Raw genomic sequence first — 26,331 nt, forward strand, 5'->3', positions numbered from 1 at the left:
ACGTGCCATACTATAAAAAAAGTGAGACTTTTTTTTTATTATTTTATAGTTTATTGCCTAAGTGGAAGCTAAATTTGGGGAAGAGTGAAGCATGTTGGGAAGGGTGTTTCTGCTCCACTAACGGGAAACCTGTGGAGGGGCGAAGCATGCAGCGTGCGTCGGCGTTTCCCACAGCAAAATCACTGCTAATGGGCAATGAGAGACACAAGAAAGATTAGGCACTGAGACCCACAGGCCGCTTTTAGTTAACGTGCACACTGCGAATTTTTATTATTCAATTACGCACAAGTGAAATCTCCCATCGTCACTACATTGCAGGTCGAGATCCAGTGCCTATATACAGTAGAACCTCGTTGATACGTTCCCGCTTGATACGATTTCCCGGCTCCTACGCTCGAAATCGCGAAAATTAAAAATAACCCAATACAGCTGTGTGTAATATGTTCCGGTTAATACGTTCCCGGAAGATACGATTATTCGGCAGCAACGTTCAGCACCGCGGAAAACTGGGGTCGTATGATACGTTTTCTACTCAGAAACTCTCATTCAGGTGTGCAAAAAAAGGCCCTCTCAGCGACGGCAGCTTCTCCGCAGTGCCTTTCCCCCCTCCGTGCTTTCTCTGATTTGCTCAATTGTCCCCTCCGCGTCTCTTCCGAATTGCTCGATCGCCGCTCTCTGTTAACCACGCGGCGACGCGGGCCGTCACAATCTTCGAACGGCTTGCCGCGGAAACGCACATGCCGCTGCCGCATCGCCACCGCTGCACAACACGCCGCGACCCGTAACCATAGCAACGCCGCCATTGTGCCTAGTCAATATGGCCGATAATTTCCCGCACACTTTTCTCCCGGAGCGCAATCGTTTTTGGGTTGCTCCGCCCGGCGCAATTCCAGTCGGCGTTCGTATTTATCTGGCTGGGCAGTTCTGCCTACCAGCGGGTCGTCAGAAGCTGACAGAAAAGATTTGTTCTGGAAGATATCTAGGAGGTTTCTGGTTATCAGACGCCAAAAACGAGACGATGTGCGCTCGCCGCCATTTTTGTGAGGACTCGACAGATCGCAGTGCGGGCGCTTGAGGACTTCACCTTCGGTTGCCATTACGCCGGGCGTTATCTTTTAAAGCCCGTTTCGCCGTGCGAACATACCAGCGCATGTCTCAAGTTAAGACAGAACGCAAACTGATCAGCGCGAGTGTGCGACGTAGTATGCGATTTCCGCGAACAGCTGTCGCTTTCGGGGACGCTTATCACTCTCGCGAGATATCGCATATCGTGTTGTACCGCGATTGTTACGTGCACTGCGAAGAGTTGAGCTTGTTAAGCCTTTAGAGGGGCGGCAGTTTTCTTCACGGACGGGGCGAGTCACGCGTGATCTTTCGAACGTACGTGATCGTATCCCAAATGCGTATGTTCGAGTATATCACTTCTGCTCTTCGGCAAACCTAGCCCCATATTTCCAAGCGACAATGCAGAAAGAACCGACGCTCATGCGGCGCAAAGTTTCGTCTGCTGACATGGCGGTAGCGTTTCTTTACGTTTACGCTGGTTGTCTCAGAGTTCGATTTTGCAATATTCGGGTTGTCTCGGGATTTCAATACACGTGACCACGACGTTATTTTCGGTCAGGATCGGAACTAGCTGGCTGACCTCTGGCGGCCAGCGAGATGCCAGGAGTTCGAAAATCGAAGAGTCCATGTTTTTTGAGAAATAAATGTTTTTTGCCCTTGCACCTCAATATGGGCTTGTCAGCCTCAATTTTTACTGGATTCGGATCGTACGTTTTCCCGGATCATACGTTTATTTTCCGCGTTTTTTTCGGAAACGTATCAACGAGGTTCTACTGTATACGGGGTGGCCAGTGAACAGTTGTGCAGCGCAAGCAGTCGTTTTTTTCAATCAAGAAAATCGCTAGCAGATGCTGCCTGCGTCGGTGTTCTCTCTCACTGGCGAGGGCGCGTTCTCGTTCCTTGCGAGCTGGTAGTTTAGCGTTCATCGCAGAAAGAGCGTTTCCATAGTCAATGCGCGCCGTTCACTCTCTCTCGTCACACGGCGAGCGCTGAGGTGGTGGCGCCCTCTCTTGAGCTCAAGCAAATGAACTGTCACGACAGCGGACGACCATGCATGCCGACGCACCGAGACCCTAAGGCACTTCGCCTCTAAAATAAAGAGAGACAGGACAGAGCACAGGCTACCAACTCCATCATGTCTCTCTATTATGGCTGCGCAGGACGTTACGAGTTCAACATGAACCAACGAGTCTGCAAGAAAGTTGTAAAAGCAAGCCACGAGCTTAATCTAATGTAGAGACTAAGCACTGCTGTGGATACTTACTGTTTCAAAATTCAGCAGTGCATCCACTCCTCTGGCTTGGGCTGCGTTGTCAAGCTGATTCATCTCGCGCCGAAACTTGGTTCTCCACTCAGTAATGCCAATGGTCATTGCTACAAGGATAATGACAAGAGAAATACGCCTTAATCTGAAACTTATAAGTACTGTGCTCACACAGCAGGTCACTGAGTATAAATTTAAATGACTGTAAAAATATTTACAAAAATGATGCTATCATCCTTTCTTTAATTTCTAACTCCGGCGGCTTGCAGTGTAGAGTCTCTAGTTGCCCCTTCAACAAGACTGTTCTAGTTATACAGAAAACTTCCTTCGAGATGAATTCTGTTGAGATCAACTTTGCAATAAATGCACAACTTCATTCAACAGACTTCTGCTGAGCAATATTTCTAGCAAGACGAGCAGCTTTCCATAGTCACGTTACATTTTTCAACGGGAGTCTTTTGTATTTGATCAGAAATAGCAAAGCTTGTGGCTAACGGCTTCGTGAACCACTAAGCAGAAATGGCAACAAACACATATGTTGCACGCTCATACAATCAGTGATCCATAATCTGGATAAGCCTGACAGCATCACAACACAGCCAGTGACCCCACAAACTCAGCATGTAAAGGATTACTTAAATGGCACAGAGTTAGAACACTTGCACGTTTTAATATATGCCAGCTAATATCCATTGAGTTGAGCACAAAAAGCAATTATTCTTGTTGCAATACATTGGCAGTATATTTGAAAGTGCCTCCAATTAGAACTAGCGAAGTAAGCTAGACGACTGAGCAGTCACTAACCATGCCTGAACCACAAGACAAGCCAAATTGATCAGACACAGAGGCTGCATTTTCAATTTTTCATGCGAGTTCTGCGCGACCTGGATTTTTTTTCCCTTTATGTCAAAACAGCAATGTGGTCACGAGTGACTTCTTTGATTGTGCTATTACTGAAAATTTTCGTCACCCAGAACCATAAAGGCGATTCAAATACTACCACCAACTACAACCTCAATGTCTACACAGGTGAGAGTGGTGATAAGCGAAGAGCAGCAGACAAAAACTTTTGCGAAGGATCACATGACCATTCATCGCACGACAGTCATTGACTTTGTGAGTTGGCAAGGGGGTGGTGACCTGGCAGGAGCGTTGACCATACTTTCGACTATTCGTAGCAAAAGATAACTATGAATGATGACACAAGATGAGAGATGAATTTTTGCAATCCTGCGCTCCAAGTTGATAACCACAGTATCAATTTGCCACCATCGGATTTGTCAGATAGCTCTGACAATGGCAAGAGTTTTGGCAGTTGTGCCACTGCTGAAAATTTACACCAGCAGCACTGTAGAATACAGTTCACCACTGCAATAATAACAGAGTGCATAGCCTTTGCAATCGCCCATGCTCCGTGTGTGTCTGTTGGAGCTTTGTGTCACCAGATGATGACCCAAGCCTAGCCACTCTGGAGTTACTGTATATGCTACCTTTAGGAGGCAGAGTTGCGCATCTGTTTTCCAAACGCCACTAGCAACCATGCATTGTGGAGAAGCTGATGCTCGGGTCAATTTTTGTTCTTCTTGAAGTCACTGCTGCAGCAAGTGCACTGGCATGTCTTCACAGCTGCTTCACATGTGGCTGTGAATCACGCAGGTGTGAGTTTTCAATGACACTGAGAAGTTTGCTGTTGTGTAATTTGTTTAAGAAGACATGCCCACAAACGTGGATGCAGGTAGCGAAGAGGATAAAAAATCAAAATAAAAAAATATTGGGGTACACTTTTGAGGTGAGGCCTGGTGAGGGGCCCTATCAAGCAACAGAGATTTTGATCACTTCAGTGCTTTGCCTGTGAATGTGCACAACCAGCACCTTACCTAGATATAAGGCCATCGTGATGAAGACAATCAGACCAAACCAGGCGTTGAAAGAAACGGTGAAGTAGACGACGGCGACCACAATGTCAGCCACGGCAGGGAGGATGTTGAACAGAATATAGCTGGAAACAAGAGTCAGTTTCTTAGTACCTTTCAACTAGAACTGTGGTGTGGGAATAACTTTTGACGTAGTATAAAATACAAATTGAATAGCAGTTTGCTCTCATGCCGAGACGATCTCAGAGAGTGCGTGGTCATGCTATTTGAGTTTATTGTGCAAAAAGAAAATAATCTTCATAACTATAATGCTCTATGTGTGTAATGGAATAACTTCGCACTTCACACAGTGCAATTATTAGTTTAAAATCTCTCATCTATTAAACTACCATGATGTGTAATCACTCATTCTAACAAAAGAGTTGTCTGTTTTCTCCATAATGTATCAAGAACCTATATTAGTGATTTATAGAACTGCCGCTGTAAACTATGCCTATATTTGAAGCATGGTGGCCCGTGATGTTTTAATTCTCAGAATCTTTTACTAGTGAGAGAAGTGACATAACAAATAAGTGGCACCATTGTGAGCACAAATTAATAGAGATGGGCAAATATTCGGGCATTTCGAATATTCGAACGTATATTACAGTATTCCAAATTTCGAAGTATTCGAAATGAACGAATATATGTATACATTTGACTGCACATAACCCCCCCCCTTTAAAAGTGGTTTCACTGCAACGTCTAGTTGCTGTGCCGTGAAACAACCCATCCAGAAAAAATCTGCACTGTTGCGAAGCCACACTTCAAGGTTAAACGTACATATTTTTTAAAGTTTAAAAGCATGTATTGCACCCTACTGCTATTCAAATCTTGATACTATTCAAGGCTGCTTCCACTTCATTTCAAACCAAAAAAAGTGACATTCACTCATATCTAGTTCCAATCCTAAAAAATAATGTGCAAGAGTCATGACAAAAATGCTCATTTTTCTTAATAATATGCGGTATATACTATTCGAACTATTCGATTCGAAATTGTTCGACCAAATCACTATTCGCTTCGGATTCGCTCCGAACCTCAAGTTCACTATTCGCCCATCCCTACAAATTAACAGTACAATTAATATGACAATGGGAGTGTTGTGAGAACAGTAACTTCTTACAACACACACAAAAAAAAGTCAGGTCACTTCCACCCTGTCTGGTTTTACTTTCAGCAACAGCCCCCTAAAATGAGTTGCTGTATCCACCACTGGTTGCAACCTTCATATCTTGTCAGCTGACCAGTCTCACATACGACAGCAATGCAGTCACAATGCACAGTGGCACCTGCCAAATAGTTTCACGAGGCAACTGCGCGACGGCACCACAATGCATCGTAAAAGGTGCATTCCTGAACAAACTGCCGAGGCATCATTAGATGCTGGAGCAATGTAGTCAGCCTGTCGAAACTGATGATTGATATCATCAGTTACTGGTGACTGATCTGAACAGGCATGGTATGGAATAGGCATGAACAGGCATGGGAGTCTGCTGATTTCAGTACACTGAAAGAAAAATTCTGCTGCTCCCGAATGTGGGAGAAATGTGACTTCATAATATGCGATAACGTGAGAGAACGTGCGAGTTTTCTAACGGCGGTGCCATCTTACAACTTGGTTACTCAGGCACATTAAAAGTGCCTTCCCTCTATTAATTAATTAATTTATTTATTTATTTCAAGACACTGCAGGCCAAGGTGGTAGCCTAAGCAGGAGTGTCATAAGAACAGTTACATAAACAACTTGAACTAGAATTTATACACTCATAAAAATTATGTAGGATCGCCGTCGCAAGTGGTCGACATTGCACACATTATGAAGAGCGCTGCCATACTGTCCTGAGGATTCCTTCCCAATCGCTCATAGGGGCCTTCATTCGCGAGACATACCCCATGGACGATAACAAGCTTGTTTCTGGCAGGGGCAAATATCCTTACTTGCTTGATATCCCGCCATGGCGAATCAAACTTTCTGAATTCTGCAACGTGTTTCATCAGCATGCTAACTGATCATGCAATTTGAGAAGGTGCAATAAATGCATTTTTGTATGTTTTCTCAATTGTGTCCTTTGTTCCTCTAGTGCAAGATACCTTACGAGGTCTATTGTCATTTTGCACTTCGATGAAGTTCAACCAACTAATCCACAACAGAATTCTCGTCAGTATCTAGCACAAACCTGAGGAGAGACGTGACGCTGCTGGTCCCTCTGTCGAGAATCTTGAGCACTTCACCAGTTTTGCGGCTCAGGTGCCAGTTCATGGACAGGCTGCAGAAAAGCACACACAGTGAAAACTGTGAAGTAATATAATAGCCAAATGTTTAAAATAGCCAGGGAATTACGGGAACACAGAAATACAGTAGAACCTCGTTGATACATTTCTAAAAAAAATGCAGAAAACAAACGTACGATCTGGGAAAACGTACAATCTGAATCTTGTAAAAATTGAGGCTGACAAGCCCATATTGAGGTACATGGGCAAAAAATTATCTTTTTCTCAAAAAACATTGAGGAATGCTTCGATTTTCGAACACCTGGCACCTTGCTGGCAGCCAGAGGTCAGCCAACCGGTAATCACGTAGTGGTCATGTGTGTTGAAATCCCATGACAACCCGAATATTGCAAAATCGAACTCTGGGACAAACAGTGCGAACGTAAAGAAACTCTACCGCCGTGTCAGCAGACGAAACTTTGTGCCGCATGAGCGTCAATTCTTTCTGCATTGCCGTTTGGACATATGGAACTAGGTTTGCCAAACAGCGAAAGTGATATTCGTGAGCATACGCATTTGGGATACGATCACGTATGTTCGCAAGATCACGCGCGACTCGCCCCATCCATGAAGAAAACTGCCACCCCGCTAAAGGCTTAACAAGCTCAACTCTGCGCAGTGCACATAACAATCGTGGTACAACGCGATATGCAAAATCTTGCGAAAGTGATAAGTGTACCTGAAAGCGACAGCTGCTCGCGGCTATAGCATACGATGTTGCACACTCGTCCTGATCAATTTGCATTCTGTCTTAACTTGAGACATGCGGTGGTATGTTCGCCGCAACTCGTAATCGCACCATCTCGCACGGCGGAACGGGCTTTAAAGAATAACACCCAGCGTAATGGCGACCGAAGCTGAAGTCCCCAAGCGCCTGCATTGCGATCCGTCGAGTTCTCGCAAAAATGGCGGCGAGCGCACATTGTCTCGTTTTGGAGTCTGATAGCCAGAAACCTTCCAGATATCTTCCAGATATCTTCCAGAACAAATATTTTCTGGCAGGTTCTGACAACCCACTGGTAGGCAGAGCAGCCCGAAAACGAACGCGCTCCGGGAGAAAAGTAGGGGAAATTATCGGCCACATCCACTGGGCACAATGGCGGTGTTGCTACGTGTCGCGGTGTGTTGTGCAGCGGCGGCATGTGCCTTTCTGTAGGTCTTGTATCGAACTGTGGCGGACTGGAGGAACGACAGCCTCCATTATTTGGGCCGCATTGTTAGTTCCCCTGGCTGTCGTTGTAGCCATGGGCAAGTGTGCATCTATATACCTCTGTGAGTGTATACCTATGTACTTATGTACCTATCTATGTGCCTATGTGAGTGTGCATCTAAATGGCTTGAAACGCAGTGTGCACATTCATGCAGGCTTCCTGAGGGGACAACTAGCGGTCATTTAACTTCATTGTGCTGCGTATTGCTGCAGAGGATCACTTTGCTGGAGACATTAACATGTCGACATGCCGCTTTCCAGGACCAACGTCCAGAGTATTCTTTTTCTTTGCTCGAAGCGAATGCAACCAAAAAACAAACTGTGCATGCATTTTGGGCCTCATATTTGATTCCTTTTATGCAAAGATGACTGGTTACAGAATAATTAGATATTTATTTACACACTAATTAACATTAATTACTGAAACACACAAAACCACACATTCCTTCATTTTCTTTCTTGGAATGTAATACTGAGTGCCTTGGCATCATGCCATGCAAATTTGATGCATTTGCAGACAGTGCATCAGAATTCACGCCTGAAGGGGATATAGTAGACTCTCGTTAAATGGAACCTTAAGGCAAGGGACTAGGAATACAGGGTGTTTCAAGAAATTTGTCCAACCTTCTCAAAAAATCAGGAAAATGCGATATTTGCTCGGGCCTTTCAGAATTGCTTTTTCTGTAGCGGCAGGAATCTTAAGGTAGTTAAGGACATCATTTCTGACAGTAATTAAGAAAGTTACATTAATTAACTTTTTAATTAGTGGAGTTAGGTGATTGTGTCTAATGGGAGAGTTGAAGTTCTTCATGCGAGGAACCCATCCGAGCTTTGAGATTTCGAAAAAGCGTCCTCTAGTAATTGTTGTGGTGTAATGAAATTCAACGAAATGCAACGGCTTTCAATAGCGAAAGCCATCGAATTCGGTTGAATTTCATTACTTCGTAATTATTACTGGAGGCTGCTTTTTCGAAATCTCAATGTTGGGATGGGTTTCTGGCACGAAGAACTTCAATTGCCCAATTTGACACAGTCACATAACTTCACTAATTAAAAAGTTAATTAATTTAACTTTTTTAATTACTGTCTCAAGTCATGTCTCTAACCATCTTAAGATGCCTAGCGCTACAGAAAAAGTCATTCATTCATTTTGGACGTCTCAGAAGAATATGGCAGTTGCGTTCTTCCATCTTTCTGTTTAGGTTTCGCCATTGAATTTGGTTGAATTTCATTACTTCGTAATTATTACTGGATGCCACTTTTTCGAAATCTCAAAGTTGGGTTGGGTTTCTGGCATGAAGAACTTCAATTCTGCCATTTGACACAACCACCTAACTGCACTAATTAAAAAGTTAATTAATGTAACTTTTTTAATTACAGTCCCAAACTATTTCTTTAACCATCTTAAAATCCCTGCCACTACAGAAAAACCAATTCTGAAGGCAGTAATCAAATATCGCATTTTCCTGATTTTTTGAGAAGGTTGGACACATTTCTTGAAACACCCTGTATATGTTCCATTAGACAGGAGCTGCATTTACTGAGAGAAGAACAAGGACGCTGAATTCAAGTACGAAACCAATCATATTAGAGGCAGTTGTTCCATTTAAGCAGCAATTCACTTTTAAGAGATTTCTGGTTACTGAGAGTTTACTGTATCTATTTATTACAAGCTATTGAACCTCAATATAGTTCTTTCATCCATCCATCCATCTAAAGGGAACACCATCCTCTCCCTGGCATGGCATGTTTCAGCTCCCTTCTGCCCTTCCTCATGGTCACCCTTTCACCTCTTTTCCAGGTGACTGGTTTTATTTACATTTCAGCTCTGTCATCATCATCATCATCAGCCTGAATGCGCCCACTGCAGAGCAAAGGCCTCTCCCATGTACCGCCAATCAACTCGATCCTGTGCTCGCTTCTGCCACGTTATACCCGCGAACTTCTTAATCCCATCTGCCCACCTAACTTTCTGTCTCCCCTCACGCATTTGCCTTCTCTTGGAATCCAGTCTATTACTCTTAATGACCAGCGGTTATCTTGCTCACGAGCTACATGACCTGGCCCATTCCTTCTTCTTGATCTCGACTAAGATGTCCTTAAAGGGCCCCTAAACCACCCGGAGGTCGAAATTTAGTTGTGGTGTGACAGTTGTGCACGAGTCTACAATGAACACGTAGCCGTGAGAATTTTGCGAAACGGTGCTGTAATAGCAGAGTTACACGAGTTTGATGATCGAAACTCGGAGATCGCTCGTTTCACTCTTTCCTTCGCTACCCTCCACTCGTCTGCTGGTCTCCTCTCCCGAAGCCGCTTTGCCCTCCTCGCCGAGTGCCCCTCCTAATCTCACGTGACATACCGTCATCGCTGACGCGTTCTTCGAAACAGCGGGCACTTCAGGTTGCTGCGACTCTGTGAACTCCGTGCTTCTCGGCTAAGCGCCGTTGTTGCCGTGCTGGCCCATGCTCGCACGAATTGTGCCGGTATGGATCCTGTGTTGCGTGCACGCCTTCAAAGGATCACCAACATGATGGACCCATACGGTGAAACGTGTTGTTTCTTTTCCTTTTTCCAGTCTGCACTTTTGCAGCTGCACACTGATGCGTGAAAGCTGTCGCAAGACACTGTTGGATTGAGTCCACGCAGCTTATCAGAGTGCTAGGCATGACTGTGCTGGTACGCTAGCAATTTGGTAGTTGTGTTATGGGCCGCAGTTGCCGATTTGCAAGCGCGCACATGCGGGCAACACGACAAACAGCAAGGAGTGCGGGCAGCTGCTTGCAGACTAACTGGAAGAGGTTCTTGTTCGACTAATCACAGCATCGCCTGCATACCGCATCACAGATTCAACATGCTGACGTCACACACGTCACTAGTAGACCAGAAGGGCCCGGAGAATTTGTGGCGCGCCTGCGGCTTGTAGCACTGCCACGTGTGGCATCGTTGATCTTGATGGCATTCTGCACACGATGCATGTGTTTACTTGAAATGTTTGAAAAAATATCGGAGGTGGTTTAGGGGCCCTTTAACACCCGTTTGTTTCCTGACCCACTCGGCTTTCTTCTTGTCCCTTAAGGTTACACCTATCATTTTCCTTTCCATTGCTCACTGCGTCGTCCTCAGTTTAAGTTGAACCCTCTTGGTAAGCCTCCAGGTTTCCGCTGCATACGTGAGTACCGGTAAGGTGCAGCTGTCATATACCTTCCTCTTGAGTAACATTGGTAAACTACCATTCATGATTTGGGAATGCTTGCTGAATGTGCTTCACCCCATTCTTATTCTTCCAGTTACTTCAGCCTCATGGTACGTCTCCACGGTTACTGTCTGTCCCAAGTAGACCTGTTTCTCTACAACTTCCATTGCCTTGCTACCTATTGTAAAGCGTTGTTCTTTTCCGTGACTGTTGCACAGTAATTCAGTTTTCTGCATATTAATTTTCAGATCTACCGTTCTGCTCTCCTTGTCCAATTCAGTAATCATGAGTCGCAATTTGTCCCCGGAGTTACTCATCAATGCAACGTCATCAGCGAATTGTGGGTTACTAAGGTACTCTCCATTAACTCTTATCCCTAACTCTTCCTAATCAAGGGTCCTGAAAACATCCTGTAAGCACGCGGTGAATAGCGTTGGGGAGATTGTGTCTCCCTGCCGTGGAATTTTGTTGCTTTTTTTATGGAGGACTATGGTGGCTGTAGAGCATGTGGAACAGGCGAACCGCAAGTTGACGTGCAGGAGCCCTAATGGCGAAACTAAGAATGAAATAGACTTCATACTGTGCACACGCCCTGGCATGATTCAGGATGTGGAAATAGTTGGCAAGGTACAATGCAGTGACCATAGCATAGTACTATCTTGAATTTGCCTAGACTTGAGGAAGGAATGGCAGAAACTGATATACAAGAAGCCAATTAATGAGTTAGCGCTGAGAGGGAAAGAAAAGGAATTCAGGATCTCACTCAGAACAGATACTCGGCTATAACCAAGGAAACCGACCCTAGCATTGTGCAATGAGTAATAATCTGATGAGCATCATTACGAGGATGGCTTGGTGGGCAAGTTGGTACTGCATCATGAAAGGTTACAGCTAGTCTTGCGCGAATATTCGCGCACTTGGAATACTTGAACGAATATTATGGCATTTGAATTCACTTTGATCCAAATTTAAATTATTGGAAATTTTGAAGTATTCAAAATGAACAAGTAGGTGTATATTAGTCCGCATGTAACCCCCTGTAAAGGTGGTTTCACTGCAGTGGAGGGATACTATACCATAAATACACCTTTCCAGAGAAAATCCGCACTGCCGCGAAGCCCCACTTCAAGGATAAATGACTTAAAGGGGTGGTGCCATCAAATTCCGAGGCTATAAGAAGCCTGTTGTGGGTTTCCTCCGTATGCAAGGACATTCCACACGAAAGGTCGGACACAGCAAACGTTTAGAATATATTTTAATTCACTTCCAAAGTGTACCTAAATGCCCATTCTCCCGATCGAAACCCATCGCTAGCGCGCCAACACTGACGTAGATCTGTAGGATGGGCAACGAAAGTTGTAGTGACGTCACACCAAATCTGCTGTAGTAACGTGAGTGACCTCCGGACCTCCGCCACTTCCGCAACGTGCGTACCAGCTGTAGTGAACTAGAATATATTCTAGTTCACTATAGTACCGGCAAAGCATCGGTTGCTACATCACTCGCCGAGTTTCGATCGCTTCCTGGCTAAGTGCGTCACAGCCTTATGTGGTCACGTGACCACGCCTCCTACACTTCTACGTCACTGCCCAACCTCGGCGCCCAGAAACCGAAACCGAAAGTTGTCCACATTAAAAGGTGATATTAAATTATTTAGTGAGAATACATGAATCTTGATGCGTGCATCATGCTTCCTGGAGCTATAGGAAACGCCTACAGCAAAGAACGCGCAAGCCACAAATTTGGTGGCACCACCCCTTTAAGGTAGCCGACATAAGTTGGTATGATATGGAGAGAATCGAACATGCTCTAAAGAACGGACTAAGCCTCAAAGCGGTGAAGAGAAAAGTGGGCACAGGCAAAAACCAGATGTATGCACTAAGGGACAAGGAAGGCAACATCACTACCAGTATGAATAGGATAACTAGAGTAGCCGAGAAGTTTCACAGAGATCTGCACAGTAGCCGGGACAACCAGGACGATAACGTAAGAAGTAGTAGTAGCCCAGAAAAATCGGACATCCCACCAGCTCTGTCATTTGTCATCAAATAGTGCATGCATTTCTGGCAAACTGGAGCTAGGATCATGATGATCTGTGCTTAACAGTAGTCCTTTACAGTACAACAGAAACTGAAGATTACCAGCATTTCTAAATAGGTGGGGAAGGGAGCTACAACTGTGGATGGCTCGTGCATTTGTGACTGGTTTGAGCATCGATGTATGCAGTTGTTTCCTCTGGTTATCTTTTCAAGGGTGCAGGTCGTACATAGAAAAATGTGGTATTGCAGTGTTCTTACACTGACTAGTTTCATGGCTAAAGGCTGTGAAAGTATTTGAACACAGGGAGCAGGGTGCTTCGTCTGGGGGTTTTACTGCCTGTTACATGGATCTGTGAAGAGGCTGGAGAAGCCAGAACGGATACAGCTGCAATATTCTGGGCGCCACAATAAAATGAATACATAGGTGACATACTAGGTGACGGAATACATAGGCAACTAAAGAACAGTTTGAGTCTATAAAAAAGGAAATTTGGCCCCTTGCAAATCAGGCACATTTTTGCTCCATCATTTGAAAGTGAGAAAGCAGGGTACTCACTGGTGAAGATGGGAGTAAAGTTCAACTTCGATCTCCTTCACCGTGAACTGCTGCACCGAGATCCACAGATAGGAGCGCAGGTTTGACAGGATGCTGCTGCCACCTGAAGGCATGAGTTAGCATGATCTTAACTGGCTTCCACATGCGCAATTGATAGCGTGCAGCAAAAAACAGCGTAGCCACATGATTAATTTTGACAGAATGCCTGCTATTGACATGAATTTTCAAAGCAATACTTTTTGGAATTCAGAGTCTTGTTTTTCTGTTTTTTTTTACTTATCATTTGCTACAGCTGGCACCTAACACCAAAAACGTTTAGTGAGATGATGGTGTCACCTGGAAACAGTGAAACGAAGTAATGCAAAGAAGTATGCCGCATTTTCGGTGCCTAATTAGCACCTCTGTATGACGTACCCCCTACATTTTACAGCTTCCATGGAACAAATTGCCATCTAATACATACCTGTGTATAAGACATAGTAAGCACAATGAGACACAATTACATATGCTTGTACATTCACCGTGAAATGTCGCACTCATAAATGGCACTGCATTTCCAGAAAACACAACCCTTACAAGCTGCAAAATCTAGCAGCATAAAACTTGGCACTAGCAATTTTGCGATGTGTAAAAAAAAAAACGCCAGGCCTGCGCTGAAACCGCAGCACAGTCACAGCGAAAGCTGGAAGAGCGGCGTTTCTAGAGCCCGCTGTAAGATCTCTTGGGGCTACAATACAAGTACACTAGAAAGGTACCCACTACGCCATAAATCACAATTTTTGTGAAGTTGGGAAGCCCCTACTAAGCCATTATTCGTCATTCTGCGAAGAAGCGAGGCACCAGCTACACGTCTGTAAGGCATTATGTGCACTTTGTTGACGCGACGACTGATGACCTGCACAATATTTTTTAAAACTGAAACAAGGCATGTGCAAATGTCATTGTTCTTGGTTCGAAGGGTAGTGGAAGCAACTTTGAGTAGTAGCAGGATTTGACTTTCGGTAGGATGCAAGTGATAACCTGTAAAATACGTTATACTTAAAAATTTACTTCAAGCATATAAGCCAGTATAAGAAGCCTTTAAACTTAAAAAAAATCCACAGCATATCCACGGGGTGAATGATGATGAGTGGGGCGAAGCTCTGGAGGGAATCATCGGTAAACCGTGAATACTCCGAGTAATTCGCGATCAAGTGTAAACACGTGAGAAACACCGTGTATATATTAAACATCAAACTTTTATTGTACTGCTGGTTTACGTGGTCCCTTCATTACAACGATCCCCCTAGCATACGTCGCCGCACTAAATTGAACGATTGCCTTCCACCAATGACACGCGCCATATGTAAATCTTCCGTGAATTCTGCCCAGTACATCATCAACGACGTGAGATCGGGCGTGTTTATACTAAAGGGTCGATGAGAGTCATGACGACTTGCAGCTCACTTTAATTTTACATGTACGCTGTGAATTTTTATTGTTTATTCACGCACAGGAGAAATCTCACACAGGCACTACCTTGGAGGTCAAAATCCAGTGTCTATAGACGGTTTCAAGATTGCGATAGCAGGAGCACGTGGTGTACCCCAAGAAACTTCCGGTCACCTCATTTATTATTCTGCAACACCGAAGCGTAAAGTGTTTTTTTAAGATTTGTCAGAGTAAGGGAATACTCTTTTTCCACTTTCACATAAAAGAAAGGCGCTTATAGTTAAGGACTAACTCTTTTAGTGTTGTGTGTAGCTTAGAAGAATATTAGCTATTTTGCTAGACACAGGGAGAAAAGTGTTGAAACTCTACGGGCTACTCGCCAAGGCTTTTGTTCCCCGCCAATTCTGCTAGCCAACGCCAGCGCAGGAAACCGGAAGCGGTCCAGGGCCTGTGTTAGTAAACAGCGAAACCCTCTATATATACGGGGTGGTCAGTGAACGGTTGTGCAGCGCGAGCAGTCGGTTTTTTTCAATCAAGGAACTCGCTAGCAACGCTGCCTGCGTTGGCCTCACGAGGCGAGAAAAGGGGGGGGGGGGACTAGAGCACGCATCTGCAACGCAGCGAGCGCCTCCGCGCCATCTAGGGGTCTTTCTGAGAACTAGAGGTGGCTACGACAGTGAACACTCCAAGAACAAGAGGAGGCTACCTACTACTACTACTACTACATACTACAGAGGAGGGACAGACCCACATCCTACGGAGCTTCACCCCTAAAATGATTAATCGATGTGAGGGTACTTTGATAATTTAACCTTGAAGTGGGGCTTCGCGGCAGTGCGGATTTTCCCTGAATAATTTAAATTCGTTTCGAAGCGCATTCGAATACTGTAATATTCGTTGGAATATTCGAGCTGCTCGAATATTCGCACAAGCCTAAAAAAACCTATATTTATTGCACTCCAAAGGCCTCCATCAAAGGCCTTGCCTTTGGATGCACTGTGAGAAGTTATGCCGCTTTGGCCGGTAAGATCCTATGGAACGTGTTTTAACAAATGTAAAAGATATACACTCACCCTGCCCTTGTAGGCACCACAGGAACACATAGAGCAGGATGTCCTGCCATGGGAAGATGATTGTGCCTTGTGCTGCCAGGGCGTTAACTGCACACAAGTAAAATAAAAGAAAACATACAATGTGCTGATTAAATACTCTTAATTAAGCCAACTGCAAGATTAAGAACAAAAACAATGAGAAACACATACACACATACAGAAACATAGGGTCATGTTTATTTAGTGTTCGGGCACAATTACCCGCTACCACCACCATTCAAGTGACATGTAATGCTGGATCACGCGTGGAGCGCCTGATTCATTTGTGATGAGGCATCATACTTCATTGTTGAATGTAAAATTTTGGCCATTTGTAGCTGTTAATTTTAAGCAGGAGTGCTTTCTCTTTTTGTTAATTTTGATTCAACTGTTCTTCAAGCGAGACAATAAAATCTGATGTTCTTCCATATCTCTTTATCAAGCGTAGCGGTGTGTACTGCGTGTACAGAAAATAAATGAACAATGTCCCCGCTTCTATAGGACCCGACCAGTAATTAGAAACTGGTGACTTGCTTTTAAAGCAAACAAATACTGTACACTCAAAATATTGTCACTTGGCCCTCAGAAGAGTTCAGCCCTCCACAGCGTTAAAGGATCCCTGACACCAGAACTGCAAACTCAAAATGTTTGTGTTGATTAATTATCCTGCATACATAGGTACCTTGGATAGCGTATTAGTGAAAGATGTAGCCTTCAACACATTTTAATATGGCTTTAAATTAATCGTGACTGCCTATATCCGATGGCAGCACCTTGTGACATCGTCATCGGTATGATGTGTTTAGTGGCTGCTTGGACTCCCGCGACATTTCGCCCGTTCCACGAGCATTGCTGACGTCACTGATAGACAAGTTTGAGTGGTGCACCCATACCACCTAGAGTGGATGCACGGTGGGTGCTATCGTCCCTTTCACCTCTTCGCTCTTTGTTGGGCTGCTCTTTATGTGGTTCTGGCTGCTTACACCAGTGGTGTTTTAAGTGTTGTAGCCAGGTATTTCTTTTCTTGACCTTGAAATGTGTGCTGGGCAGGCGCGTGTGTCACGCATCATTTTATTGGAGGCACCCAAAAGTAGACAGACATTTTGGCAAGAGAATGTGCCTTGTGTACCAAACCCTGGTTGATACTGCAACACACACCCAATTTCATTAATTCCAGTAGGAGCAAGCCCTGATTCAAAAAGTACATTTTCAATGCCACAAGAACTCGAGTGCGTGTGATATTATGATACTCCATCATGACTGGAAGCTAGTTTTTTAGGATTTGGGGGACCATTTTGAGGCAATGGCAATATTAATCAAAGTTAACAATGCCAGCAATAATTATGTGTTACATGAGAGATGTACAATTCATTTTTTGTGGTTATCAGGCATAAGGCCCACTCATTAAACCACAGAAGCCAGTGTGGAACTTAGTGTCCTCAAACTGCACAATGAATTACATGAGAGGAGTCAGCACTGAGATTCCACATTGACATTGACCAGCTGGTGTTTCATATGCACCAAAATGTAAGCATCAGAATGTTTTTTTTCCCCACTTCTATTGCATAGGCTGTGCCTGGAAATCAAACAGTCACACGGTTGATGTGTTGAGTCTTTGAAAAACGAAACTTTTCACAGTGCAAGCACAATCTGTTTACATTGAGTGAACGAGCCAGTGAAAATGGTCAGTAATATATATGAATGAACAGAGAAAGCAAAGATGTCAGGTTGGCGTATCGGATTAAACATCCCAAAGTGGCTCAGGCTATGAGAGGCGCCATAGAGGAGGGATCCAGATAATTTCAACCACCTGGTGTTCTCTAACGTGCACTGACATTGCGCAGTACACCGGCCTATAGCATTCTGTCTCCATCACAATGTGACCTTCACGGTTCAGATTGAAGTCGTGTCTTTTGGGTCAGTAGATGAGCACTGCAGCCACTGCGCCACTGTGGTGGCCAAAGATCTTTGTCAGGTGCTCTAATGAATTATGCAGACCAAGAGGTTCAATTTGGTTAAGAAATGTGAATAAATATGAAAAACTATAAACATGAAGTCTCCTCTAAAGAAAGCTTTCAGAATAATAAAAAAAGAAAGGTTGTTGTACAACTAGCGCAATTCTGCAAAAGCGTAAAGCAAGAAATAAGGTACAGACCAACTTGGCGGTTGAGCATGGGGATGAAGAGGTTGACGACTCGGCCCGACACAAGCAGCAAAACACAGAAGAGTACCACAAACTGCAGCCAACGGCTGCGCTGGGGCCACAGGAAGGGCAGCAGCAGACGCACTTTGTTCTTGAAGCCCCGGAATGGGCTACGGCTGCCGCCTTCTTCGTCCAGGAGCGGCTGCACCAGGGAAGGCAAAAAAGATGGCAGACAAAGCCCTGGCACCCCCACTGTCATCATCACCGCTATTCTATCAAAGGCCAAATGCATCAAAGTTTTATGGGGAACCAGTGCTGGCCAGATGGCACACCCGAATTTACTCTTTGCGTCACCTGATGAGCTGGCTAAGAAACTCTCAGTAACACAGGGCTGTTGCGCCTGCCGATTGTTGCGAGACACGACGACGGCAGTCTCTGCTTTTACTCTTTGTGCATTGTTTTCTACAAATTTTGAAGTGCCGGACGTACACTACAGTGCCCAAGACAAATGAAAATAGGGACACTCTACCACAGTGTGGTGTAGTGGGCGAGCAGGGATGCCATTGATTATTCTGCGTTAAGGGCTTTAAAGTACTCGTCGTGTACTTGTACGGGTGCTTTCGAAGGGATGCAAGCTTTACAATGCAAAGTATGTTTACGACATGGATGAAACAGTTTTCAGCAGCAACAGCGATGCTAATAATTCCGCTAAGTACTACTCACAAGTTAAGTAAGCTTAATATTCAAGACACCTGCATTTTTCTTCACTTCAAGTAAAAGGGGTTGACCCATACGTTGAATCCACTGACGTTCTTATTCATATGGTAGGTAGTTCTGCAGTGATGATCCAGGTATAGGCAGTGCATTATCATGGCTAGGGTGTAAAGAAACAACCCATACTACTAGCAAAGGGGAAATAAATAAAGAAGGGAGGAAAAAGAGAAAGCCAGAGCTTTTTAGCCAATGTTCCCACTGCATATGAACTAGTACAATTGTTTTTTGTTTTTGTGGCAATTTGTGCCTACTTATAACCAAAGTGCTGCTGTCACCAAACACTTCTCAGGTCATCAAAAAGTAAGCAGGTACAGTGCATGATGTCGTGACAGTATGATACCTGCGTCTCCTGAATGTGGCCCCTCGAGTAGAGGAAGTAGTCTTGGGCACTTGGCACTGAGGGACCCTTGAGGCCAATGCCAAACACCAACAGGGAGAGGACGAAGCGTGCCGCAAAGAAGGCCACGTCAGCTATGTCCTTGCGCCTGAGACAGAGCAGTTGTATCACAATGAGATTGCTGTTTACATTAAAAAGGACGAAGCAGAGAGAGAGAAGAGACGTAATTTTTAGGTGTGGCAGTCCCAGGCCACCCATTTCCCACAGGGTGGATGTACTCCCAAGTGACTTCAAGCTTCGTTCTAACAAGCGTCTGGCTAGAAGCCAGACACTTGGTAGATATTTTACAGATAGGTACCCAGTACTAAGGTATCAACTTGGTCGAGTTGGTGAATATTTTTTGCGTATAGCACAAAAGAACACAGGACGCAGACGGGTGTCCCGTTTAGCGCCTTCTTCCGTTTACTCGTCTGCGTCCTGTGTCCGTCGTCACAACACTTGTGACAACGGACAAAGCTTGGCTGGACACAGTGCTCTATAAGCACCATGCACTTGCCAGAGCTCATTCATTACCCCAGTGTCTCCGACATAGTCCACCGGTGGTACGAAAAAAAGACGTTAAAAACTACATGCACAACATTTCATTCCATTTTTCATAGTATGGATCACATGTGCTGTTGGACACTTTCTGATTACGGACACTCTTGCCTCAATATAAAAAAATTTAAGTTGTCATTGCAAGTGCTTATCAAGTCCGCCTAATTTTGCTCTTTCCGCTCTCTAGGCTCTGTAATCAGGTGCTTTGGTTCCATACGGAAAGGTCATGAGCAAGATGCCTAAGTGAATGTTGACAAAGACATGCACCTGTCATCATTAAAAATCTAGCACCATTCTTGTAGCTTCCCCACAACACATTTTCAGCATATTTTATCAGCACACTCGAAATTCCCTAGTGCCTCCTGGCAACTGTTGACTCCCCATGTTGAGTTGGCATGCAGCATAAAGTTTATATGGATATTTCCTGCCCCTGTGGCATGCCACTGAGACAAATGCACACTGTTTATCCCTATGAGCAACTGAATTACTGAGCTTAGAGTTGATTATCGCATAATATATCAGCAAACACCCCCACAAAGGCATGTGTGATGTACAAAGGTAAACATGCTCAACCAATTCTATTTGTTTAGGTAATACAGTAGAAGCGGATGCTTACACCAAATTTTGCATCTTGTTTCTTTTTTTGTTGCAAAAAGTAGCTAATTACCCATTTATCATGGCTAGGAACCGCCTTTACTTTAGCGTGCGATGGTTAATTTTATTGAGACATTTTTATAATGCTCAATCACAGTTTCTATTTGAGGGAGTATCGAGACAGGTGGAACCACATTGTTTTTTTTTTTTTTGGTAAACACAGTTGGTTACATGACCACACAAAACAAAGATGCGCTGCACGTGGGAACATGTGCACATGAGTGGCACATCGACAATTGTGGCAAAGAGCACACGCAAAGAGCATGGCACCCAACACAGATTCGTGATGTAGGTGGTTGTTGGTCATTTACATCAAAACCGAGTTGATGTCGCTGTAATTAAATGCTCTGTTTCATGCACAATAGTGTATCATACATTTTAAAATTGTTTTGAAAAAATTAGGGGACCCTTAAGCTTTGCCTTCAAGAGTTGAATGCGATAACGAAATCCGGCCCCTAGTGTGCACATCAACCACTAAGTGCATACTTATTAATGTGTGTTGTTACACACACGCGCACGCACACAGACACACATGCGCGAGCGCGCGATGTATCTATAGTAGAGGTGCGCGTATAGCAAAATTTTGGGTGCGAAGCGAATTCGAATAATAAAGATTGAGTGCGAATCGAATCAAATAATTTCGAATAATTTTCGAATATTTCTCAAACATTTTTCGAATAATTCGAAGTGAAATTACAGAAAAAGTTGCAGAGAATCCCTAAGTATGTTCCTGTGAGATAGCAACATGAAAGTGTTTCTTTTCTCTAGGTTGATGAAGCACTGGTGGGGTCATATTTCATAGTTGTCTTTCTTATCAAGAATGAGGCAATGTAGAGGCCGAATTGTATTTATGTACATGATTTGGTGCAACCAAAGTGTTGCCGACAACATTTTACATGTGATAGGCAGAGATGCCATTTCCTCAGCCTCTCCTTCTCTTTCAACTGCTGTGGAAGGCCAACTGATGTGGCGGACAAGGGTGTCCTCCCTTCAAGTCCGGAGTTCCAAAGCTGCCTCGTAGACGTCGATAAGAACGTCTGAAATTTTGTATGCTAAAAAGCTTCGGCGTCCGATTTTTCGGACTTCCTGCCCAAATTTCAGGTCCAAAACAGCATTAATTGAGCTCCCAACTCTGCCACATCTTTCATCTCCATATTGGAAGCAGCGTTTTCTTGAGTTGATACATTTGCGACCGTAGCGGAGCTTGAAAGGCAGCTTTGCCGCAATACGGGGGTGTGATGAGGTGAAGCATATTGAAAATCTAGGGACCACTTCCAAACGGACGTTGACTGTCTCTCGGCTAAGTTCAACCGTAACGGACCTTGAAAGGCAGCTTTGCCGCAATACGGGGGTGTGAGGAGGTGAAGCATATTGAAAATCTAGGGATCACTTCCAATCAGACGTTGACTGTCTCTTGCCTCAGTTCGACCGTAACAGAGCTTGAAAGGCAGCTTTGCCGGAATACGAGAGTGTAATTAGGTGAAGCATATTGAAAATCTGAAGGGGTCACTTTCAACCAGACGTTGACTGCATTTGTCTTTGGGAAGTTCGAATAGTTCGAATAGTAAAATTTTCAGTGCGAATCGAATCGAATAGCAAACACTATTCGAAAAATATTCGAAATTTCAAATATTCGCACACCCCTAATCTATAGTAATGGTACAGGTTTTTGATCTAAAGGACTTCCCTGTGCTAGAGTTGAGACATTGCTCACAATGCCTCATAGATGGCAGAACATTATCTAATGTTTGCTGTTTGCTTGATCAACGCCTCCTCTAGAAAGGAAGCGTTGGCTTGATATGTTTTCCACTAGGTGGACACAGTTGTCCATTTTTGGAGCTGTTTGGAAGTTTGTGTGTGTTTTCAGCAGCGATGGCTGCACTATCCCGGCTTTTTTGGAAGCATGGCGTCACGCAAGAAACGTAGTTTGATGGCCTTGCCAATGCGCACCTACAAATCGCCGAATAGGCTCATTTTCGTCGTGACACCTGCCGAACAAAATGTGTTGAGACTGCTTCCCCTACATGGCATTTATGTAGTGTTTTTTTCCGAAGCAGTTGCAAGTAACATTGTGGATTTGTTGTAGGACATCTGCTTGCCACGCAAACGGCCTGTGTTCGATATTCAATAGGACAGAAGATTTTTATTGTTTATTTTATTTGCAAGGTTTTCATTGTTTATTTTATTTGCATCTTTCTCGATTTTTCGGTCACGGACGATTTTTCGCTCACAAGCGACGCCGTCGGTGACGGCGAAATTTCCGTGAAACGAGCTCTCTAACGCTATCGCGTTAATATGTTCTAGTCTACATTTAATGCTGATATCTTGTAGATGATGTTTAAGTGTATACACAAATCTCTCTCTAAAGTTACCTTGGCTTCAAAATTATGTGTCGGTAATCCTTTAAATTAAAATGCCATTTATTGGCAATATGTTGCTGAATATTTTCCAAAAAATTTTCCTCTGAAAACCAGAACAAGAATGAACACTCGAGCTAATTATTTGCTTTATCTGGGATAATTTGTGCTCCTCTGGCACCATGGCCACTTCCTCGCTGTCACTGTTCTTTGAAGACACCTTCAAGTCAGAGTTTCGAAAAACTATTTTTTAGGGGTGTGCGAATATTCGAAATTTCGAATATTTTTCGCATAACATTTTCTATTCGATTCGATTCGCACTCAAATTTCACTATTCGAACTATTCGAACTTCTCAAAAGCAAAAACAGTCAACGTCTGATTGAAAGTGACCCCTTCAGATTTTTGATACGCTTCACCTCATTACACTCTCTTATTGCGGCAAAGCTGCCTTTCAAGCTCCGTTACGGTCGAACTTGGCCAATACACAGTCAACGTCCGATTGAAAGTGGTCCCTAGATTTTCAGTATGCTTCACCTCATCACACCCCCGTATTTCGGCAAAGCTGCCTTTCAAGCTCCGTTACAGTGGAACTTAGCCAAGACACAGTCAACGTCCAATTGGAAGGGGTCCCTAGATTTTCAATATGCTTCACCTCATCACATCCCTTATTGCGGCAAAGCTGCCTTTCAAGCTTCGCTACGGTCGCAAATGTACTAACTCAAGAAAACGCTGGTTCCAACATGGAGATGAAAGATGCGGCAGAGGTGGGGGCTCAATTAATGCTGTTTTGGACCTGAAATTTGGGCAGGAAGTTCGAAAAAACCGGACGCCGTAGCTTTTTAGCATCCAAAATTTCAGATGTTCTTATACTATATAGACACCTACGAGGCAGATTTGGAACTCCGGACTTGAAGGGAGCACACCTGCGTCCGCCACATCAGTTGGGCTTCCGCAAAAGTTGAAAGAGGAGGAGAGGCTGAGGAAATGGCATCATTGCCTATCATGTGTAAAGTGTTGTCGGCAACTTTGGTTGCACCAAATCATGTACATAAATACAATTCGGCCTCTACATTGCCTCATTCTTGATAAGACAACTATGAAACACCACCCCGCCAGTGCTTGATCAACCTAGTGAAAAGAAACATTCATGTTGCTATCTCATAAGAATATGCTTAGGAATCCTCTCGAACTTTGTTTTCTGCAATTTCGCTTCGAAGTTTTCGAGAAACATTCTAGAAATATTCGAGAAATATTTGAAAAATATTCTATTCGATTCGCACTCGCACTTCAATATTCGAATTCGCTTCGCACCCAAAATTGTGCTATTCGCACAGCTCTACTATTTTTGCCTCATTCAATTTTCCTAAATTTCTTCATTGTTCAAAGGGTGTGCAAAATTTTTGTGCCTGTCCACCATGTTAGATAGTTCAATAGCAGGAACGATAGCAACACTGACAGTCAATAACCTTTGCTAAACCATCTGTCACATTAAAATATGTTTTAGTCCTAGGGTTTCATGCATCACAACTATGGGATGTTCATGGGGCAAACTGTGGTAATTAAGGGACTCCAGGTTAATTTGGTCAGCTGGATTACCTTATTGTGCATCTAAATCTAAGTGTACGAGCATTTTTTGTGCTTTGTCCCTAGCAAAATACATCTGCCATGCCCCGAATTGAACACTTTGGCCACCATGCCACCATGGAGAGTGGCAAGCACAAAATCGGAGCCACTAAGCCATCGTGGCAAGTGTTATAACTACATAAGTGTGCGTGTTATCCACCCACTCTGCTATACACACACACAGGAAACTGAACGAAGGAAAGAACAAAGCTGGCACTGACGTGTGGACCTGGAACCACCAGGTGGTGTTGTGCAGCCCAAGGAAAGCCAGGGCCTCATGGATGACACTCATGGCCCAAAAGAGGAGCAGCGGCAAGCCATGCCCATGCGTGGGTGTGCTGGGCAGGCCCAGTGGCGCTCCAGTCGCGTCACCAGCACTGACAGCAGCCAGGCCGGTGTCATGCACAGGGCCCAGACCAGCTGGTGGCCCTCGACTGGAGCACCCCCAATGCCCGAAACCACGGCCAGACGCACCAGGCACGATGTAGCCAGCGCCATCATGAGCGACGTCTGCAGTGTGAACAGCCGTTCTTCACAATGATTGCATGAAATGCCCACCCTCTTTGGCCAGCATGTCTCACATGTGTCGATGCTGATGCCAGGGCCATACGCAGGGGGGATTAGGGGGATCTGACACACCTCAATTATCGTGGCGGCAGCATACTGTTCAGTGCATGTCACAGTACTACATGCTGTACAGGGGCGATGGAGAGAAATGCGTAACAGGGCGGTGCGTAAGTGTTCTACTGTTTGCATTTGTTTTCATTGTGTCTCACCTTGGTGGCGATAACAGTATGCCAGAGTCGCCCTTGAATGTATCATGGATGACTCTAGTGTCTGTCTATTGCCAGCCAGGCTACAACCACTTGAAAAGAAATGTGAACAGCAAAGCGCATAGATGCCGCACCGTTAGCATTTCTTTCCACCGCAATAGTACATGTGAGTGTAATGTACCTTTATACAGTAATATTGTCAGCAATGTGCAATTGATTCATGCACAAAAATATGTTGAGTATGAATATTTCAAAATGGCCACTCTTGTCGTCATAAAGACTCCCGCCGCCCTCCCCCAAAAGAAGATTATCCCTGGGAGTGGCCTTGGATGACACACAAGGCCTAATACACATGGTTTTCAGGTAATGCTTTCAAAAATTCATAAATGCAGGGTTTATGAGGAAAAAAGAAATTTTCACTTTAAAGGAACACTAAAGAGAATCAATGAATCGGTTTAGATCAATAAATTGTGCTCTGAGAACTCTAATGTCATTAATTTAGCCATCATAGGTTTATCAATAGAGAAAATCAAGTTCAAAGTTTCATTTTAAAATTTTGCGTCGAAATCTCCGTTCGTGACGTCACGGATTTCAAAGTGTATTTATCGTATTTTGGTACCATTGGCTCAACAAAATTACCCCAAACTTGGTATGTTAGCTCTATGGCCCCCTCAAAGGACAATGCACTTCATTTTTACCAATTAGGAACTACGTAGACCCTAGTAGGCGCCGTCAAAACATGCGATGTCATGGCGAATGGTGTGGAAACTTCAAGGTGGCGTCGCCATCCATATTTTGTTTTTGCGCGTTTTCTCGCATACTAAGCGTATTCTCAGAGCAAGCGTGGTGTTTTTGGTATTGTGAAAGAGTACTTTACTAATATTAGAAAAATTGTTTTGCTTTTTAGTGTCCCTTTAATTACAAAACACTGCTGGCCAAATGTGGAACTTAGCAGGAGGGGCAAGAATGCACTCAAGAATCGGCAACAAAACATGCTACATAAGAAAAGCATTCTTACATTACACAGCAGTGAAAA

The 26,331-nt window shown here is 44.1% G+C and overlaps 1 protein-coding gene across 1 annotated transcript in view; it reads right to left on the minus strand.

Moving 5' to 3' along the window:
- LOC119386733 (ATP-binding cassette sub-family B member 6-like) overlaps positions 1 to 26,331 on the minus strand; it is a 71,562-nt gene that overhangs the window by 36,060 nt on the left and 9,171 nt on the right. The window contains 9 exon segments of the mRNA XM_049413230.1: positions 2,330 to 2,439; positions 4,207 to 4,328; positions 6,423 to 6,512; positions 13,515 to 13,617; positions 16,019 to 16,105; positions 18,192 to 18,381; positions 19,294 to 19,438; positions 24,744 to 24,870; positions 24,873 to 25,032. Coding sequence (XP_049269187.1) covers positions 2,330 to 2,439; positions 4,207 to 4,328; positions 6,423 to 6,512; positions 13,515 to 13,617; positions 16,019 to 16,105; positions 18,192 to 18,381; positions 19,294 to 19,438; positions 24,744 to 24,870; positions 24,873 to 25,032 — 1,134 coding nt within the window.

This window comes from Rhipicephalus sanguineus, chromosome 3 (genome assembly GCF_013339695.2).
Source record: "Rhipicephalus sanguineus isolate Rsan-2018 chromosome 3, BIME_Rsan_1.4, whole genome shotgun sequence".
NCBI lineage: Eukaryota > Metazoa > Arthropoda > Arachnida > Ixodida > Ixodidae > Rhipicephalus > Rhipicephalus sanguineus.